This window comes from Vigna angularis, chromosome 9, assembly GCF_016808095.1.
Source record: "Vigna angularis cultivar LongXiaoDou No.4 chromosome 9, ASM1680809v1, whole genome shotgun sequence".
In the NCBI taxonomy this organism is placed as follows: domain Eukaryota; kingdom Viridiplantae; phylum Streptophyta; class Magnoliopsida; order Fabales; family Fabaceae; genus Vigna; species Vigna angularis.
Genome location: NC_068978.1, coordinates 12,008,763 through 12,030,653, shown reverse-complemented (window position 1 = coordinate 12,030,653; position 21,891 = coordinate 12,008,763). Strand labels below are relative to the sequence as shown.

General features: G+C 36.7%; 1 protein-coding gene across 1 annotated transcript; it reads right to left on the bottom strand.

Annotated features, from left to right (window-relative positions):
• Positions 1-17,846: 17,846 nt before the first annotated feature.
• On the bottom strand, positions 17,847-20,891 carry LOC108337553 (peptidyl-prolyl cis-trans isomerase CYP18-1). Its single transcript, XM_017574109.2, has 5 exons — positions 20,721-20,891; positions 20,525-20,599; positions 19,303-19,464; positions 18,335-18,493; positions 17,847-18,126 (listed from the first exon to the last, which is right to left on the bottom strand). Exons 1-5 carry the CDS (start codon positions 20,721-20,723, stop codon positions 18,043-18,045), a joined length of 483 nt encoding a protein of 160 aa, XP_017429598.1. The 5' UTR covers positions 20,724-20,891; the 3' UTR covers positions 17,847-18,042.
• Positions 20,892-21,891: the final 1,000 nt, after the last annotated feature.

Sequence of the window (21,891 nt, the reverse complement as noted above, 5' to 3'; positions counted from 1 at the left end):
TTTGTTTACGAGTTCATTGTTCCTCTCTTCCCATTTCTGCATTGTCTCATATGCATAATGTTTTCAAAATTTTGTTTTTCATACTCATGGCGTTCACTTTGGTTTTCATTTCTTTCGAAATCTTTTTTCGTATTTTCTTTGTAAATAATTTATTTTCTGTTGAGCCCGGTTTTCCTTTTATTTCGTTCAGATTAGAAATTTTGTTTAGACTGAAATCAAAGAAAAACCATAAAAATCTAATTTTATTTCATCATTTGGGCAAGATTCACAGTAAGGTCGGAGAGATGTTTTCAAACAAAGACATCATTCTGAATATACTGAAACGATCTTAACATTTGATAAATAAGAAAAAAAAAAGAAAAAGCAGATATAACAGAAAAGGTACAAAGTCACAATTAAAAAAAACAGCAAAAAAAAATGAAAGAAAAAAAAAAGCAAATAAGGCAAAGCAAATAAACAGTGTTCAGGGTTCGATCACTGGTGATCGTTAAGTTACAGACCATGAAAAAAAAATAAGTAAAAGGAAATTTTAGCGAAAGTATTCCCGAGCTGGTTGCGGTGGTCTGAGGGAGAGCTCCGTCGAGGGAGCTCTGGTCCGGAATGTGAGAAGCATGGGTGGAGCGATTTGTCGTCCGTCCCTGTCGTCGTCAATGATGATCGGAACCGGGAACAAGTTCAGCAGCCTCGGCGCCCTCATGATCACCCAGTCGTTTTCTTTCCAAAAAAAAAAAACAAAAAAATTGTCAATAATAAGATGAGGAGAAAGTTTTCAAAAAAAAAAAAAAAATAAAAAAATAAAAAAAAAATAAAAAAATGGAGGTGATCAGGGTACTTACCATACATGTATAGCGGCAGTTGTGAGAACTGAGTGCCGGTAGGGTCTATCTCTGCTTGCCAGCGCCTGACCCGATTGCCGTGGTTGTTAAACCAGCAGTGCACATTGTATTCAGTAGCGTCTGCGAAAACTCTTAGTCGAGACGCAATCTCGACAACTTGGGCTCTGCTGGGATGTGTGACCCCGTAATTGTAGATATGGGTCATCATTTTGACCTGATCTTCAGTAGGTCTCCACCGCTGACTGGTGTACCTCTCCATCTCCATCTCGTTCATCTTTCCTCTCTAAGTTTTCTGAAACAAAAAAAAAAAAAATATAAAAAATAAAAAGAACAAAAACATAACAAAAGCATAAAAAAAAAAAACAACAACAAAAAAAGTATTTTCAGTGTTTTCTTTTTTCGTTTTTATTTCCTTTTAGTTTATTTTGTTCGGTCGGTCTTTGTTATTTCAGTGTCCGGTCTCGGATCTGTTTCACGGTCCTTGCAAGAGGGTCCTAAACGGATCTATGTCCTTTTGTCCTTGTCCTTTTGTCCTTGTTCATTTGTCCATGTCCGGTTCATCAAATCATTTATCTTTTTAAATTTTCTGATTTTATGGGGTACGTGGCGTTGTTCTACCCGATTGTCTCTGCCATACCTTCAATCGAAGGGAGATTAACGTCTGGTTTCCAGCCTATATACCCCTTAAGTTAAGACAGTTGTGTTTTTAAGTGTTTTAAGTTTTTTTTAAATTAAAAAAAAAAAAAGAGAAAAAGAGAAAAGAGGACTCAGAAAGAAATGCAGAGAAGGGCGAGAAAGAAATAAAAGCAGACAAAGTGGAAAGCAGAAGAAAATAGAAGAGCTTGCAGGAAAGGAAAGCAGAAAAGAAAAACATAAAGGGGAGAGGGGAAGTAAAACGAAAATGGAAAGCGAAAGCATAAAAAGAAAAGCTGAAACAGAAAGCTAAAGAGTTAAAGGGAATGAGGAATAGAAAAACATGAGAAAGAAAAAATGAAAATGAAGGAAAGATCGGAAGAGCAGAAAACTTGAGAGAAGAAGGAAAGAGGATTAAAAGCTCAGAAGACTTACCTGGAAGTGGAAGGCAAACAAGGAGAAGTACCTCAAATGACTCAAGCGCTTCGGAAGTCGGGGACGGAGGCTTCTCTCGCGGAACTCAGACACTCTCAAAGGCACACAGGGGCAGAGGCTCCCCTCAGAAATCCAGACGCTCAAGGAAGAGAAGAAGAGAGAGGAAGAGAGGAAGAGAGAAGGATAGAGAGAGAGGGAGATCGGGAAAATGTCGCTCGACCCTGAAGGGATACCCGTTTTATAGCTGAGCAAATCCACTGTGGCTACAGTTCCGGTCGCTGCAACCGTCTGGTGTCGGTCTGATTTCTTTCTGAGTTTTAAAAAATAAAAATTTGAAAATCTGAAACGGGTAGGGTTTTGTTGGGTCGATTCGGCCCAATTCAATACTTCTTGGATGACCCGATTTCACAAAAAATAATAAAACAAAAATCAAAAATATGATAAATAGAAAATTTTCAAAAAAAATATATAATTGGAGTGATGTAAAATTTGATGTGTTCAAAATTGTTTTTCATTGGCTTGATAAAGAACATTTTTCAGGTTCATTGGGCCTCATTACCATGTTAGCTTTCTTTGAACCCAATTCTTTCTGAAATATAAATTTGAGTGAAGAATTATTTTGGCATGTTTATAATTTTCACATCACACCATTTTGTTTGTTTTTATTCCTTCTTCTATATTTTGAATAAATCAAAAATATTGAAAAAAAAAAGAACAGTGCTCGAGCCCATTAGGCCCAATGGCCTTCGTGGTTTTCTCTCGAGTATACTTCTTTTGAAAATATGTCAAAAATATTTTGTTTTCACATTTTTTCTGTTGAATGATGTTTTGTATATTTGTTCAAATTGGCTTGTGTAATTTTCTTTGCATTTGTAACAAAAAATCTGAGAATGAAAGATGAACAGTTTTTGAGCCCATTAGGCCCTTTCGGCATATGTGGTTTCTCCTGAACCAGTGCATCTGAATTTCTGAAAAATAAAAATCCTTGTTTGTGTAAATTTTGTGTTTTCAATTCATGATCTCCCTTTTAATTTGTGTGAATAAGATATTTTGTGCTGAAAAATAAAGATAGAGGAATTCAGACCTTGTTTGAAGAATTTTTGTCATGGCTATAAGAAAAATAGTTTTGGGCCCATTGGGTCGAGAGTGTTGTAAAGCTTTCTTTAATTCAATTTTCTGAAATCCTCTGATAAAAAAAAATCGATTTTCTTTAGCTTGTTCCATAAAATATGAAAAAAATGAAAAAATATTTTCCTTTGTAACTCTCCTCTGTCAAGCTTTCACGGCTCAGGTCATCTGATCCATTGGGTCAATGTGCCTGGTAAGTCCAACTTCCTTCTTTGTTACTCAGGACTGATCCGATCTGGATTTTCCTGTGTCAGAAAGTTGAAAAAAAAAAAAAAAAAAAAAAAAAAAAAAAAAAAAAAACATTTTTCAAACGTTTTTTCTAAATCATATTTTCTCATATCATTTCCTGCATTGCCCAAAAGCCCAGTTTTCACACTGGCCCCTTAAGCCCAGCTCACACTGGCCCCCTAAGCCCAGCTCACACTGGCCCCAAAAGCCCAGTTCTCACACTGGCCCCCTAAGCCCAGCTCACACTGGCCCCCTAAGCCCAGCTCACACTGGCCCCCTAAGCCCAGTTTTCAGACTGGCCCCCTTAAGCCCAGCTCACACTGGCCCCATAAGCCCAGCTCACACTGGCCCCCTAAGCCCAGCTCACACTGGCCCCTTAAGCCCAGCTCACACTGGCCCTCTAAGCCCAGTTCTCACACTGGCCCCCCTAAGCCCAGCTCACACTGGCCCTCTAAGCCCAGCTCACACTGGCCCCCTAAGCCCAGCTCACACTGGCCCCCTAAGCCCAGCTCACACTGGCCCCCTAAGCCCAGCTCACACTGGCCCCCTAAGCCCAGCTCACACTGGCCCCCTAAGCCCAGCTCACACTGGCCCCCTAAGCCCAGCTCACACTGGCCCTCAAAAGCCCAGCTCACACTGGCCCGTAAGCCCAGTTTTCACAATGGCCCCCTAAGCCCAGCTCACACTGGCCCTCTAAGCCCAGTTCTCACACTGGCCCCCTAAGCCCAGCTCACACTGGCCCCTAAGCCCAGTTTTCACACTGGCCCCCTAAGCCCAGCTCACACTGGCCCCCAAGCCCAGTTTTCACACTGGCCACCATACGTAATTTTCTCTTAAAACAAAAAAAAATCTGATTTTCAACTAGTATCATCATTTTCATTTCATATACTTTTCTTCATGCATAAAAAAAAAAAAAAATACGCAAAATTTTGAGTCATTTGTTTTCAATGCAAATCATCCATTTTATGAGATTTCAAAAAAAAATATATATGGATGTTACAATCTCCTGGAGTCAAATGATCAAATCACATATTCTTAAGAGATATTTGTGTGTGCATCGCTTGAAAACATCATCTTTTAGCCCTCGCTATACCCATAGATTGGCCCAATCATGTTCTTGAGCCCAATTGATAAACACCAAGCTTTACACTGGGGCAGATTTTTCGTTATCTCCACTGGCTTTCATTTGGGAGATCCTGGAATCCGTTAAAAAAAATGAAAAAAGAATGAAAATGACTCTGTTGAGATCATTTAGTCTTTGTCTCCTAATTAATCTTTTGAAAATAAAGCAATCAAAATTTGAAATGATGTGTGGCCATCTTTCTTCATCAAAAAAAAAAAAAAAAAACATATCCTTTGATACCCAATTTGAGCCAATAAGAAATTTCTTTTCAAAATTTTACCCAAACAAGGGTTATCATCACAGTAGAAGTTAACTCAAATTGCAAAGGAACACACTTAGTGATCAAATGAAGATAATTCCTCAAAAGTGAGGCAAAAAACGGAAAGAATCACAAAGTGATGACGAACAAAGAGTGAAGTTTGCAAATTAGCAAGGAAAGTCAAAACAGTTTTGACGAATAACTGATACAAAGTATAGATGGTAACCCTTGTTTTTCAAAAAAATATACCCACAAAAATTTATTTGAGCCTTTATATCCTTTCTTTCAATACCCCTTAGCCCAAGCCACATTACAAGCCCAATAAAAGTCCACACAGATTGAATACTGGTTGCTTAATTTTTCATAAAGCTTAATTTTGAGACAAGACAAAAAATGACCAACAATGCAGTCAAAAAAAAAATGATGATGAAAAATATATAAATCGGATGAATGGAACTCCTTTTTGATCAAAATTAAGATTTTACAAAGGAAAATCAAACCGTTTGGGGCAATCTTTTCAAGCCAATCCTTTCCATATCCATCACAAATTCCTGAACACATTCAAATCCCATTCAAACTCTTCCCCCGGGTCCCAAACTTGGGGCAACTTTGTTAGTCTCAGATTTGTTCCATCTGAACCCTTGTTGGGCCTCTCAGATTTGTCCGTACTGAAATTCATAGATCCACCCTCAAGACAGGGGCAGACACTTTGGGGCTTTGTATGATTTTGAGTCCATCTTATCATTCGTAAACCCAAAGTGGGGGGCAACTTCTTGTGGAACCTCGCTTAATTGACTCATACCCAAAACCAAGGCAACTTTGTAACTTTCATATGTTTCGACCCATTCAGAGTATTGAGCAACTTTGTTAAATCACCAAAATTTTTCATCTGAATATTCAAAGCTCATACAAAAACTGGGGCATCCCTTGTTGGGCCTTGCATGATCTTGGTTCGTCCCGAACTTCAAAGAAACCTAAAACCACCAAAATTGGGGCAATTTGCAAATCCCACATGATATTCTCACTCCTTGATTCCTGACTTATTCCCTCTCAATTCACAGATACATTTGTCCATACCAATACTTTTACCATGTTCCAGAACAACTTCTGGGTATCTACTACCTCACATTGGCCTTTGTAGCCATTTTAAGGAGTAGAAGGCTCAAGTAGCCAACCCGGTACTCTCCAAATCCTTCCAATCATCCTCCACATATTTTAACCAACCCCTGATATCAAGCATGTACACACTAGTATCTCGTCAGGAAATGCGTAGCACACAAGTTTCTTTTTACACAGTTGACTTTAGGATCGGACATCCATTGAAGGAAATTGGAAGTCTATATCGTCATAAATTTGATGATTTCAAAGGAAACAAATTGACTCTCAAAAAAAAAAAAAAAATGTGTCACAGTTTCATAATCTACCCATACATCATGTACATATTTTCATCAACTTTGAATTTGCCTCCATGTATATTCATTAAATTTTTTTTCTTCCTTCAAAAACCCAAAAAAAAATGCATCAAAGTTTTCCCTTCCATGTTTATTACATCAATTTTCCTTCTTTCAAAAAGACAAAAAATCAGCATGCATCAAAGTTTTCTTCTCAAAATTTCAAAATTTACATCAACCATGTTTCTCTTGCACTTTGAGGTTTCAAAATCCATATACTTGTACAAAATGCAACACCTTGTTTCTTAAATTCAAAGTCAAAATCAAAAAAGGTTCTCAAAATTTCAACAAATTCAAAAATTTCAATTTTCAAAACAATCAAACAATTTTACTTTCTGTCATTGGTATCTCGGCCCTCTGTAAGACAATGGTCGAGCCCAATTTTGCTTTTTGCCATTGGTATCTCGGCCCTCTGTAAGACAATGGTCGAGCCCAATTTTGCTTTCTGTCATTGGTATCTCGGCCCTCTGTAAGACAATGGTCGAGCCCAATTTTGCTTTTTGCCATTGGTATCTCGGCCCTCTGTAAGACAATGGTCGAGCCCAATTTTGCTTTCTGTCATTGGTATCTCGGCCCTCTGTAAGACAATGGTCGAGCCCAATTTTACTTTCTGTCATTGGTATCTTGGCCCTCTGTAAGACAATGGTCAGGCCCAATTTTGCACTCTTGTCATTGGTATCTCGGCCCTCTGTAAGACAATGGTCGAGCCCAATTTTAATTTCTGTCATTGGTATCTCGGCCCTCTGTAAGACAATGGTCGAGCCCAATTTTGCTTTCTGTCATTGGTATCTCGGCCCTCTGTAAGACAATGGTCGAGCCCATTTTTTTACTTTTCTCAAACGACCCTCTGCATGGCAATGGTCAAGTCAGATTTTACTTTTTTTAAACGACCCTCTGCATGGCAATGGTCAGTACTTTTTTTAATTTTCTCTCAAATGACTCTCTGCATGGCAATGGTCAAACCAATCAAATTCAAGTTTCTCTTTTCATTTAATCCAGTTCATTTTATTTATGCAATCAAAAAAAAAAAAAAAATCCCCTGTTTGATCCTGGTTCCTTTTCATGGAAATCCGAACGAAATTAATATTTCTATCTTTACTTATCTTTTACTTTGATAATATGAAAACATTGTTTATCATATGATCTAGTAAAATCTAAGTAAAGAGGGGCATCACCCAATTTCGTCCGGATTGATTAATAATTTTACTTTCATCAAAAAAAGAAAAAAAATCTTTCCTTGTTCACTTCATCCTTAGCGTTGGATCACCCTCCGCGAGGTTGTCACACTTCATTTTTCTCAGCTTTGTTTGTTTGTTTTATTCTCTGTTTGTTTCTTCTTTATCTTGAAACCCAGACAAAATTAGTATTTCTATCTTTACTTATCTTTTACTTTGATAATATGAAAACATTGTTTGTCATATGATCTAGTAAAATCTAAGTAAAGAGGGGCAGCTGTCAACACCCAATTTTGTCCGGGTACGTAAAAAAAAATGTGTTAGAATTTGTATCTTTATCTCTTTATTGCCATTTCTATTTTATCTTCATTTTTAGTTCACTTTCATAAAGGATAAAAAAAAATAAAAAAATAATAAAATAAATCTTTTCTGTTTTTAATTTAATTTTAGTTTTATCTCATCTTTTATTTTCATTTTTGGTTTTATTTAACTTTATTTTACTTTAGTTTTCATTTTTATAAAATCAAAAAAAATTACGTATATACGAAATACAAAAAATACATAAAATAAAAAAAAAGGGGAAATATAAAAATAAACAAAAGAGAGATTCCACCACTGCTCAGCACATGCATGCCACGGCCTATACCATTATCTCCACTCAACAAAAACTGCACTCCCCATGATGGCATGCCACGACCTCCAAATTTTCTTTATTCAACAAAGTTTTCATTCCACATGATCACGGCATGGGCAGCTGCACATTGAGTCCAACTGAATTTTGGTATTGCACGTGAAAGAGACCAGCAGCCACTTACATGGGAATTCATTTTCTAAGGGATAAAAGAAGAGCGCTAACGGCTGTCCCAGCTCCAGAAGAAATTATTCTGAGTTTTGAATTGATTAGTTGCTGCCATACAAAGTCTAGCATGTGTTTGTTGTCACGGTTTGGCACCAATTGAAGTAAAAGTAAATGAGTTGTTTTGTAAAAAAATGAGGCACGGAACTAGGGGCTGTTACATGACGTGGAAGAGCAAAAGGACATTTGATCATAGATATATATAACTTCCATGTGAATTGTTGCATAAAAAAAAAAAAAGAGGAGAGGCATGATTGATGATGGCGACTCACGTTCAAAATGATGGGCAGTAGCACTTGGAGTCCAGAATGTCTTCCATTTCTTAAGCAAACAAAAACTCTCGGCACATTCTCAGCACTTCAAGTCCAGCACTTGCCACGTCCAAAAAGGCAGAAGGTAGCACGTTTGCTGCCGCTTTGGTTCGGGAATTTTCTGAAAAGAAAAAGAATTATTTTTGAAAGGGAGGTGGAGAACAAGAGAAGGTGGATGACCAGGGAGATTCTCCAACAACAATTATGGGTCTCATCCTTTTTCCAGGAGAGGAAGAAAAGTAGAGAAGGGAACAGCCAGTGGCATACACTTCCAGGGAGAACTCTCTGAGTATCGGCTTTAGGAGATTTGCTTTTTGAGAATGTTGCTTTGAGAGAGAAGAACTGACCCAGAGGCGGAGAGATGGATCACGGCTGAATGAAGAGACACCAGGACTACATCCAGCTGCCCTTGGAACGTACACGATCAGCTGCACTACTAAGGGAAGAACACGGTCATTCTTGTAACGTTGCAGGGGAGAAGAAGCAAGTTGAGTTTGGTCTGCAAGCCACCAAGAAAGCACACGTTCAGCAGCCACTACCATTCTCGTAGCAAGATTTTTACTTCTTTTGGTTTCTTAGATGGTTGAGAAGAGTGGGTACTGTCACATGGTGCAAGCGTCTCTAAGCAAACCAACTTTTTTTTCTTCCAAGAACAATAACATTTAGCATTTAGTGAAGCATGAGTGACTTTTCTTTATAACTCTTGTCTTTTAAATATTTGTGTTGGGGAAGTGGAGATTGGTGGCACGTCTTGGAAGGCACTCACGATCCAACCTCAACAAGCACAAGCCGAGAACTGGATCACGGCCAGAACGTCCCAGCAGCAGCAGATACCCATGGTCCAATAGTGGAAGGTACAGAAATTAGTTGGAGATGAAGCTGTGATTGCGAAACAGCAATTGATAGAAGCAGTAGCACACGGCCATGGCAAGCACACAGCACAACAGCGGTTTGGTCCGGCATTCACGCAACAGCAGCGGCCAACACGCGGTGCAACAGCAGCTGCCACGCCCAAGCTCAAAATGCCATGGCTAGATGGAGCAGAGAAGCTCACGGCCTTGCTGGAAGAAGGGTGATTCATCTAGCAGCAGCAGCGGCCCTTGAATGCACACACGGCCTGCACTACAGCAGCCGCTACGCCCAAAAAGAACTCTCGGTCACGGCTTGGAAGGAGAGGCTGATTCACGGCCATAGACAGCAGCAGCGCCCACCTTGAGCAAAGCTTGAAGAAGTGGAGCATTGTCCAGCAGCATGAAGTCTGTATGAAGAAGTGGAAGCGCTGAATCATGCAAGGAGCTCTCGGTCATGGTCTGGCTTCTCCCACATTGCACCAGCACCCCTTCACGGTCAGCTATCTTCACACGGTAGACAGCAGCAAGAACCAAGCATGGGTTTCAAAAATGAGAGATCTGAAACGTGTTGGAGCCACCGAAAGCATGGAGCAGCAGCGTGCATGTAAAATGTGAGGGCCCACCTTATTTTATCTAGCAGCATGGGAGAAATTAATATTGAAAGATGATAATGGAAGAGCGCAACAGCATGGTAGAAGCAGAGAAGCAGCATGCACCACAGGCGCCACTGCATCTGCATTTCCAGCAAAAGAGAGGGGTGGGGTTTGGTCCAACACAGAAGGTATACAATTGAAAGTGAAGCACATGGCCTTGCACCACAGAGCTGATACGTCCAGAAGCTTTGACAAAGGTCCAGCAGCAATGAAGTCCAGTCCCTCCATTACAAGATTCAAATGATCAAAGACCTCCTCAACACCACAAAGAGAAAGAAGGGAATGGAACATACTGCTTTGATCCAAATCAGAAATGACACGAAATTAACTTAATACTAGCTAGCCTTGAAGAGGCCTCCCGTAGTCAGCAAAAGGGGGAAGAGTTGGTGACACGGCTGGAGCAAGCAAAAGGAGGCAGTCACTTTGGAGAAAAGAAGAAAATGTTGGCTTTCCATACAGCAACTTCACCCACGGCCTGATCATTCACGGTCCAGTAGCAATTTGTCACGCCCAGCAGTTTAGAGGAAGATAAACGTTCAACACTAGCCGGCTGGTCCAGCTAATGGTCCAACAGCTTGGAGTGTCACGGGGCTACGAGAAAGAAGCAGAGGAGAGGACATTTTACTGGAAGAAAGAAGAATTAGCAGAGACTCATTGGGGACGCGAGGTCAGCAATAGCAAACGAAGCTTCAAAAGGTAAGTAATCCTTTGCACTCCCTGTCTTAATGGTTTGGTTACTTGTCTTTGAGTATGTCTCTTTTACGTCGTCCTTAAGCATGTTTCTGTTAGGTTTCCCTTGAATATGTCCCTGTTATGTGGTTGCTATGTGTTAAGCTTACGTGTGTTAAGTTTGCATGTGTTGTTGTTTAATAAATGGCTAGTGTTGTAAATATTTGTACATGTCTGTTGTTACCGAACATCAATCTTCATCCCTTCATGGCACTGAGCGACAAACACCAATCATCCATATTCACCCATTGCCATAAGCCATATTGATACCCACGGCCTACACCTATCATCTTCGTTCAGATACCACCTCCCAACCAGCATCCAGTTTGTCTTACTCACAGAATATCACTCCCCCCATTCATCTTCAACCTGCCATTCTCGGCAGTCCCTACCCAAAAAAAAACAAAAAAAAACAAAGGGTAGATAAAGGAGATTGAGAGAGCCGTTGGCGGCGGTTTCCAAGGCTGACGGCGTCGCTGTTGGGGAACGGACCCGGTGGTATTTGGGTTTCGCCACCGACGTCCAGATCGCAAGGGACCGTGGTGGCAGTGCCTCTGTCGAGGGCAGCAACGGTCCCCCACAGGGACACTAGATTTTCTCCGGCGTGCGCGACAAGAAGAGAGGGAGAGAGACCGGAAGCAACTCGCGGCGGCCGGTTTTGGCTGGAGGTAGTCACGGTGGCTGGTGTAGTGGCGGCGGACCTTCGAGGAGGGAAAAGAGACTTTGAGCCTCTGGAGTAGCTGAATATGAGTGTAGAAGAGTGAGAAGTCAGCATCAGCAGGCAACTCTAGGTCGGAAACCACCCAGATGGGCCAGGCCCAAAGCTAACGAGCGACCAAACTTGAGCGCTTTCCGAACGAACGCACGTCCTTCCTCCTCATCCTCAACGAGCGTTCGTTAATCCACGAAACGAGCGCTCGTTATTTCTATTCATCCTCAACGAGCGTTCGTTAATCCACGAAACGAGCGCTCGTTATTTCTATTCATCCTCAACGAGCGTTCGTTAATCCGAAACGAACGCTCGTTATTTCTCTTCATCCTCAACGAGCGTTCGTTAATCCAAAATGAACGCTCGTTATTTCTATTCATCCTCAACGAGCGTTCGTTAATCCGAAACGAACGCTCGTTATTTCTCATCCTCAACGAGCGTTCGTTAATCCAAAATGAACGCTCGTTATTTCTATTCATCCTCAACGAGCGTTCGTTAATCCGAAACGAACGTTCGTTATTTCTCTTCATCCTCAACGAGCGTTCGATAATCCGAAACGAACGCTCGTTATTATTCCTCATCCTCAACGAGCGTTCTTTAACGAACGCTCGTTATTTCTCCCCAACGCTCGTTATTTTATTTGTTTGTTTTTATTGTTCTATTTATTTAATCTAGATCTTTACAATTTAAATAAAAAAAAAATTACAAAAGATATGTTTCAAAGGTTTAGGCACATGTGTGATCGCACGCATCGTCCTTGTGCCAAAAACCTTTTCTCTTTCTTCAAAAATTACAAAAATATGTTTTAAAGGTTTAGGCACATGTGTGATCGCACGCATCGTCCTTGTGCCAAAAACCTTTTCTCTTTCTTCAAAAATACCAAAAAATATGTTTTAAAGGTTTAGGCACATGTGTGATCGCACGCATCGTCCTTGTGCCAAAAACCTTTTCTCTTTCTTCAAAATACCAAAAATACGTTTTAAAGGTTTAGGCACATGTGTGATCGCACGCATCGTCCTTGTGCCAAAAACCTTTTCTCTTTCTTCAAAAATTACAAAAATATGTTTTAAAGGTTTAGGCACATGTGTGATCGCACGCATCGTCCTTGTGCCAAAAACCTTTTCTCTTTCTTCAAAAATACCAAAAAATATGTTTTAAAGGTTTAGGCACATGTGTGATCGCACGCATCGTCCTTGTGCCAAAAACCTTTTCTCTTTCTTCAAAAATACCAAAAAATATGTTTTAAAGGTTTAGGCACATGTGTGATCGCACGCATCGTCCTTGTGCCAAAAACCTTTTCTCTTTCTTCAAAAATACCAAAAAATATGTTTTAAAGGTTTAGGCACATGTGTGATCGCACGCATCGTCCTTGTGTCAAAAACCTTTTCTCTTTCTTCAAAAATACCAAAAAATATGTTTCAAAGGTTTAGGCACATGTGTGATCGCACGCATCGTCCTTGTGCCAAAAACCTTTTCTCTTTCATTAAAAAATTACAAAAATATGTTTCAAAGGTTTAGGCACATGTGTGATCGCACGCATCGTCCTTGTGCCAAAAACCTTTTCTCTTTCATCAAAAACGCCAAAAATATGTTTTAAAGGTTTAGGCACATGTGTGATCGCACGCATCGTCCTTGTGTCAAAAACCTTTTCTCTTTCTTAAATAAAAATAAAATATAAAATCATCAAAAAACTAAAAACATCTACTTTTCGAACACCCAACAATATCGCCTTCCAGAACTACGTGATCCTTGATTCTCCATCAAAAGTGGAGATACGTAGGAGCAAGGCCAGTCCTTGTCAGGCTCACTTTCCCAAAAATCCAAATCATTTTCCAAACAAATTTTCAAACAATTCTCAAACAAATTTCTCAACAGTTTCTAAAAGAACTACGTAACCCTGATTTCTCACATGAGAATACGTAGGAGCAAGGTCAATCCTTGTCGGGCCCCAAAAAGCTAAAAAATATTGTTTGTTTCTTTAGAGTTTTATTTCAAGGGAATGTTAAACACTTTGAAAACCACATCCACATTCGCGCATTTAGTTAAAGGTACTGCCTTAGGGCAGGCGTTGTAGGGTGCTAATACCTTCCCTACACGTAACCGACTCCCGAACCAAGAATCTGGTTCAAATTGACCATGCCTTATCATTTTATAGTTTTTCCGTAGTTTTCCAGAATAAACTATGGTGGCGACTCCAAAATCTCTTTTCAATATATTTATTCTTTTTTTAAAGGATCGTCGTCCCGTCGCGATTCCGGTTGCGACAAGTTTAATTCTAGATAAGCAATTGTTCACATAGATAATATCATGGGTTGTATAATTATCCCGTAACAAAAACTAGATTAGACATATGTGCACAACTTAACCCTATATATATGAGGGAAAGATTGTGGGTTGACAAGAAAGATAACGGAATAAGTTTACTCAACAAATCCACACTTTTACAATTTTCTAAACAACTTTGAAAATTTGAGGATGAGAAGAATTTTTACGGCAAAATGGAAAAGTAATAGCTTTTAAGCTTAATAAGGATGACAAGAGATTTTAAATAAATGTTTATTATTTAAATGAAAAAACATTTTGAAAATATACTGAATATCTTCTAAATTATATGTTTGTGAGTAGTTTGAGAAAATTTAAGTAGGTTAGTGGAAGATAGGTGTCTATAAGAGAGTGAACTGTTCGATTTTGACGGTAGTATTTAAGTGAAATTTTCAAATCACATTCCACTTTCTGCATGCACTATCTCTTCTCCAATTTTCTGAAATATTATTTTTTCCTCTTTCTCTCTAAACTCTTTCTCTAGAACTTCACACTTTCTCTTCATCTGATCATCAATCAGGTGGTACTTGAGTCTTACTAGTATCAAGAGTTTTCTTTCGAACCGATCAAGTGGTTGTTTGAACTGGTAAGTTCTTCTTCTTCTTAGAAATTCTGTTTTCTGGCACATGCAAGCCATGTTTTTGGTTGCATGTGTTTATCATCTTCTTCTCTTACAATTCTGATCACATTTCTGGTCTTGTGGTTGGTCTATTTTCACAAATCAGTGAACCTTAGGTTTCTAAGATTTTTGGTGGAGAGCAAGTTTCTGCACTGTGAGTTTTCTGTCCAGTTAAGAGGTAAGGGAAGCTAACTAATTTAATTACTTGGTTTTGATGTATGAAAATATTGTTTGATGATTATGCATTGTGTGTAAAAATTGAATGATTGGTAAGAATTGGTGTCGATTATAATTCTGCAAACATTCTGCAAAATTATGTTGTTCGATGAGGGTCTTTCATTGACTGCTCGATTTTCTCTGGTGCTCAGCCTTAACTGAGTTATGCTATTGTGGATTCTCAGTTAATGATCGATCGGTATTGTGTTAATATTCAATTGAATATAGCACTCAGTTTAGTAATAGCTTTTGATTTTAAACTGTGTTCGGTCTTTTTAGTTTTACTGTTCATGACCTTTCGGTCTTAGTTGGTAGTGCTAAGTTTTGTACTAGCGCTCGTTCTTTGTAGTGCTCGGTCCCGTACTAGTGCTCGTTCTTGTTAACACTCGGTCTTATACTAGCAGTTATGCTAGTGTTAGCGCTCAGTATTGTACTAGCATTTATGTTAGTGTTAGAAATTGGTTTTATTGGATTGTGTGGTCTCTCATTAGTGATCGTTCTTATACTAGTGATCGATCTCATACTTGTATTAAGCTTAAATGCGTTAAGTTTAAGTTATAGGTGTTTGGACTAAACTGTAGACGTTCTTCTTAGATTATAGCGCTCGGTTTCGTATTAGTATTTTGTTTAGTACTAGTGTTCAGCCATGTACTGGTATAAAATTTTTGTAATGGTGTTCGATTGTCATAAATAGTGAGTTTCCGTTCGGTCGTACTCAAGGGTTGTGTTGTTGTTGTTCGGTTTTCTTCTATGAAGGATTATTTGGACTTTAAATGCTAATTTCACTATTTGACTCTGATTGCTTGAGATAGTGTTATTGATCTATTGTGTATGAGAAATTTTATTGATATTCCAATAAGGCATATGTTTCAAGTAATGTGGAAGAGAATTCCAAGGAGGAATGTCTCAGTGAAAAGTGTATTGAAGTGGTAAACTATGAATATGGACAGTGAAATTCACGAAGTTCATCCTGATATTCTGATGATTACCAATTCTCAAGTAGAGATGGGTAATGCATTGTGTGAGAATGGCAGGAGGTCTTAGCCCATAGGTTCTTGGGTGAGTTATAACGGACTAACCTCGGGTGGCAACTGATGGTTTTCTAGTTACTACATCACCCGAGTGCATGAACGGCCTCAAGCTACATATTCATACAATCCGGATGGTCAAGTGTTCGATTTATGCATGAAGTATAATGTTCAGTTGTTTATGCTTACCTGTATTTGTTTTGGTATGTTGTAGTGTTCGGTTCAGCATTCTTTGTACTATTACGAAATGTATGGATGTTTGCACAATTAAATTACATTAGTTTATCCTTATTTCCTTTTTTGTCCATGTCTTCGTTTGACTTTTTCTCTTGCATGATCACCCTTTTTGGGTGTGAGCAGAGGGGGAGTAGTGTACGTTGGAGCAGGAGTTGGACGGCGAGAATCCTGCTGTTTAAATTATGATCGTTCGGTCATATTATTGTTTATAGTTTTGGGTGAACCGTTCGGTCACAATAATATTTTTGTATATTCTGGTCGGTTAGGTGTATAGTTTTGGAATGGTGTAAAACTTCTGTAAAGCTTTAAATTTTATGGTTATTTTGTAATAACTGTAAGATTAACTTTATTTTTCCTGTAACGGTTCTATCATATTATTAAATGATGACACCTGTATATAGTTTTATGCTATATATTTTTGGGATGTTACACCGTAGATTCCAAATTTTTTTATTAAATAATAAGTTTTTGATTTGTTATTTCTGGAAGCTTGTAATTACTTTTTGATAGTTATTTACAGATTAACTAATTTAGAATCACTGTTTCAAAATTATATTTCAAATTAATAATCCAGAATTAGATTTTGGATTCTTAATTGTTAGAAAGATATTAATTAAGAAATTTAGAATATTTATGAATTATGGAATTTAAAAATATATATAATAGATTACGTGTTTGAAAGTGATACTTAAATTTTAAATTGTATAATTGAACACATAATTTTAAATTAGTTACAAAATGCTATAATGAGGATGTATTGATATTTATATTTTATTTTATGAGAGTAAGGGGGAAAAGTATGAAATGAAAGAAGAAAATATTATTACATATCACAAAATTAGATGTGGAATGGGCATATGTAGGAGATGGCCATCAAATGAGACCACGAACTAGAGAATTAAGGCCAGTGAAATATGTTTTTGGACCCAAGTTACAACAATCATGTCAACTGTCCAAACAAAAATAAACTTCTTCAGACACTTAACAAAAAAAATCAATATAAACTAAAATTTAATTCTGAAAAATAATTGATATAATTTTTCTTATTAATTTCTTTTATTTATATGTACACTAATTTTAACTTTCTTTTCTTTAAAAATCTATAAAAAAAAATACTTAAACAAATCCTCAGAAAGGTGAAAGCAAAGAGTTTTATTTTGTCTGAAAAATCTATTTCAGAAGGATAATGATACTTTAACAACATTTTTTTTTACAATATTTTAACATCATCTAGGTGTCATTTTATGATTGGCTCAAAATTACTCCACAATCAATAATAATAATCATAAAAACCAATATAGACCAATCACAAAATGATATGTAATATTGTCAAAGTATCATTATTCATTTCAAAATGAGTTCCACTATGCAAGATGATTAAAAATTTCCTGTGGCTGAATTCAATCTTCAATGAAATCGAGTCGGTTAAAAATGAACTTCTTTTATAATTACCTTCTATGATTGGCTCAAAATTACTCCACAATCAATAATAATAATCATAAAAACCAATATAGACCAATCACAAAATGATACGTAATATTGTCAAAGTATCATTATTCATTTCAAAATGAGTTCCACTATGCAAGATGATTAAACATTTCCTGTGGCTGAATTCAATCTTCAATGAGATCGAGTCAGTTAAAAATGAACTTCTTTTATAATTACCAATATGGACCAATCATAAAATGACACATAATATTGTCAAAGTATCATTATCCATTTCAAAATGAGTTCTACTGCAAGATGATTAAAAATTTCCTGTGATTGAATTTAATCTCCAATGGGATCCAGTCGGTTAAAAAATGAACTTTTATAATTAATCGAAATATTGAACCTAATTAGTATGAAATTCATCTTAAAAAGATTATGGAAATTGATAAATGAACTAATGTAACACTTTACCCTTAAAATTACATGTGTACAAATTGATTTTTGAAAACATCTCCAGACATTTTGTCACTGGTAATTAATTTCAAGATTTGGAAAACAAATTTGCAAAAAGAAAAGCTTTCTATGACATAAAAAATGCATATTTTAATGAGTCAAATTGAATGTTAAATAGATATTATATTATACAAAGCTAGCACCAAACTCGGAATTCAATATACATTTTTACTACTTTCTCAAAATGCTTCTTTGAATTGGAAGTGGGTAAGCATGAACAGACACTCAAATCAGTCTTAAGAATAATTCCCCTCTCCTAAATTTAGATTTTACAAAAGGAAAAACTGTCGAGACAAAAATTAACCAGCAAGAGGATTAGCATGTATTGTTACACGATTGAGCCTTATCTCTGCAAGTGGTCGATCTCCTGCTCCAGTTTGAGTCTGCGCGACAAAGAAGAGTATTATTTATTCCTTTGTCTACACACATTCTCTAGACAAGTCGCATGAATATAACACCAAAAAAATGTAGATATTGGTTGAGTTACCAAACCAAGCTAAGACCAAGACCAAGAAATCAGCTTAAACTTCAACCAAATAATTTTTAAAAAAGAGAAAAAGCAATTACAATAATTACAGAAGAATGAAATACCTTTTCCATGAGATCAAGAACTTCAAATCCATGAATTACTCTTCCAAACACAGTGTATAGCCCATTTAAATGTGGCTGCTTTGCGGAAGTTATGAAGAACTGACTTCCGTTAGTATTTGGACCACTGTTAGCCATTGCCAATATTCCCCTTGCATTATGCTGAAACATAAACGAGGGCAACTTTTTAAACTACAATAATCATCAGATGAAGAAAATGCCTATAATTATTCTGTCACTTCATAGAGGCAAATAACAAATGAAAATTCCGCCACTATCTGATTTCATACCACAGCTCACAATTAACATCATGAACAACATCATAAATTAACCACATTTGGTGAGATACTGAAATATAACAGCCTTAAGATGATTATATTGCAATATAATAAAATTGACTTTCATCAACCAGAAGAATAAGCCAATCAAAATACATACAAATATAGTAAAATTTACAGCAACAAAAATTCACAGTTAAAAGATGCAAGAAAATAACTCCTGTTTCGTATAAAGCAGCTTAGTGAATTATTTTTTCAGTTATAGGGATAACTCTCAAACAAGACAAATTGCTTTGAGAAACCTACAAAGCCATCTTGCACACAAATTTCTTCAATTGCAGCATCCTGACGACAGTAAATCTCAATTGAAGTCTTAATTTTAAGACATGCTAACTAGAGTGCTATTCATCCTGTGGAAACCATGAGCCATTTTCCACGCTCAAATTCCAATATTGACATTCAGAACTAACACAAGCATAACAAATATTTCAATTCTTTTTGAGCACAACAAAAAAAAGTTGTATCCTATCTCCTGACATTTTATTGTGAAAATGCATCAAAGATGAATAGAAATCAAGACATGAAATAGAAATCATATTTTATCCTATTTCTGACCTCTTCCAACACATCAATGAATTGCTACCTGACAGAACAAAAGAACTCTAGACATGGATTCATATTGGTTGAACTCACCTTCAGTGATTCTCGTATCTCATCATTAAATTTCTTGCCCCATATACTGGTTCCCCCTTTGCCAGTTCCAGTGGGATCTCCACCTTGAATCATAAAACCCTTAATGTTGCGGTGAAATATAGTCCCATCATAGTAACCACTTCCACACAGCGCCAAAAAGTTCTGGATTAAAACACATTTACACGAGAATTCAACTGCTAGTTACAGCCCCCTTCAATACAGAAAAACCAATAGTAAACCCTCAGATAGAGGACTAGAGCGATAGCCTTCAATCATTATTAAGCTAAACCACCAATTCATACATTCAGCCAGTCAGCAATCAAGAACTATTAGATAATGACTGAACTATTCATAATTTATTTCAATAAATATAACTCAAAATACACGTTTAAACTACAAACATCATATTCACACCCTAACAGTCCGGATTCATTACTACATGAATCAAGGATTTTTAAAATGGTATGTGATTGTAATTTCCACATCAGCTGCATTTGTCTGCAGTTTCCTACAGCATCAAGTACCACTAGGAAAATGCAACCGAGAAAGCAATTTAAAATCTTGGCATGATTACACACAATTCGCGCTAATAAATTACACAACTGAAAGATCTTGCTCACGGTCACAGATAAATCCAACTATCCTAGGCATACACGCCTAAAACTTAGAACAGATTATTCGATACTTCTAATGTTGCAATCAAAATTGAAATTATAGCTCAGTATTCAGCACAATAAATATTTGAATTAAAATTCACAAAAATAGCAAGCTCGCTGTAAGTATTGTCTCTACTTTCGACAATTGCGGTACCAAAACCAATTTGAGTCTATTTTATCAAAACAATCATAATTTAGAAAAAAATAAATAGAATAAAAGTAATTTTGTGGACCTCAATGTTAAATTAGCATAATTTTGAACTCAATTTAAACATAAAGCCCATCACATTAAAACCAATTTCACCTAATTCAATTTAAAAACATCAATCCACACACACTTACCGTTCTTATCCAATCAGCATAGAAATTATATCTAACAAAAAACTGAGTTAAAATTCATATTCGCAAGCACCTACGCTGTGTCCTCTGTTCACAAACGCCACTCGTCCCGACAATTAGTGTAACGAAAACATATCATTTCGAATCTTTTCTTCTAAAAACAAATCGTGATTGCAAACCAAAAAAAAAAACGGACAGTATATTTGAAATTAAGGGGAGAAATAAACCTCGGAGGTTTTGGGAATCTCGTCGCAGAAGATTTCGCACTTGATGTCACCTAGGTTTGTGTGCACAGTCACCGACTAAAAAAACAACAACACAAAAACGAGAGCAGAGTGAGTTGGAAGAATTGAATTAACAGATAGACACAAAAAGTGTGTAAGTGATGTAAGTGAATAAGATTGAATGAGTGATGCCACTAACCATTGTATTCCAACTGATTTGATTCGAAGGGAGTTCTCAATAAAAACCTTCGATTTTCAATAACTGGTAGATTCTTGTGGAAAGGGATTCTATGCGTTGTGTTATCTTCTGGGTTTCAGAGCAAGGTTTATGAAGGTAATCAATTCTGCAAGAGAACCATGTTTTGCGATTTGTCTCCGTGTTTTAAAAATTAAATTTTTATTTATTTCTTTTTATTTTATTTTGGTGTAACTAAATCTTAAACCTAATATATACCAATGTAAGATATTATTAAGAAAATAATATAATTAATAAAAATCTAAAAGATACACCATGTAAAATTGATTTTAAGATTAAAATTAGAGTACTACAAAAAACTACAACTTAAAAAAATACGAAATGACTTGGATTTAAGAAGAAATTATTGAAAAATATGTAGACAAGTTGAAAATGGTTTAATTTGAAAAGTATGGGTAACTAAGATTTGGGTAAAAGAAGTAGCATAAAAAATTTAAAATTGTTATTTTATTAAATGCGAGTAGCTAAAGACCAAAATTGTCTTCTACTTGTTCTAACTCATTTTTAGTAGCTTAAGATTTAACAAGTAAAAATAACTTACCAATATCCTTTAAACTAATTAATTTAATCCAGAACCTAAAATTCAAAATACCACTATTCCAAACTCTCAAAAATCAACTTACAACTAACCAACATACTATCAACCCATTACTACTCCTTTCTAGATCAGATTCCAATATATTCTTCACTCTAACTAGCTATAAATCACCTCAAAAAAAAACCCTAAAATTGAATTTCTTTTGTTAAACCTTAACTCAAAACTCACATACCCAAAACCTCTTATTTTGACCACAAACCTCTACTACTCATGCTAGTTCAATACTTCTCCCCTTTCAATGAATCTCAACACAACCAAGAACATCTCAACAGCGCAAAACATCACAAATTGTAAATTTAGCATAGAGTCATACAAATCCACAATCATCATGTGATCAAACACAATTTCACAATAACAATTCACATTAATCAATTATTTAAACATAAGTATTCGACATCCACATATCACACACTCTAAATATTATCAATTCATACTTTATAATTTAGCATAAGACAATAATTAGCTTCTCTTATCTCACAAAAAACTACTACGACTATAAGAACGTCCAACCGTTGT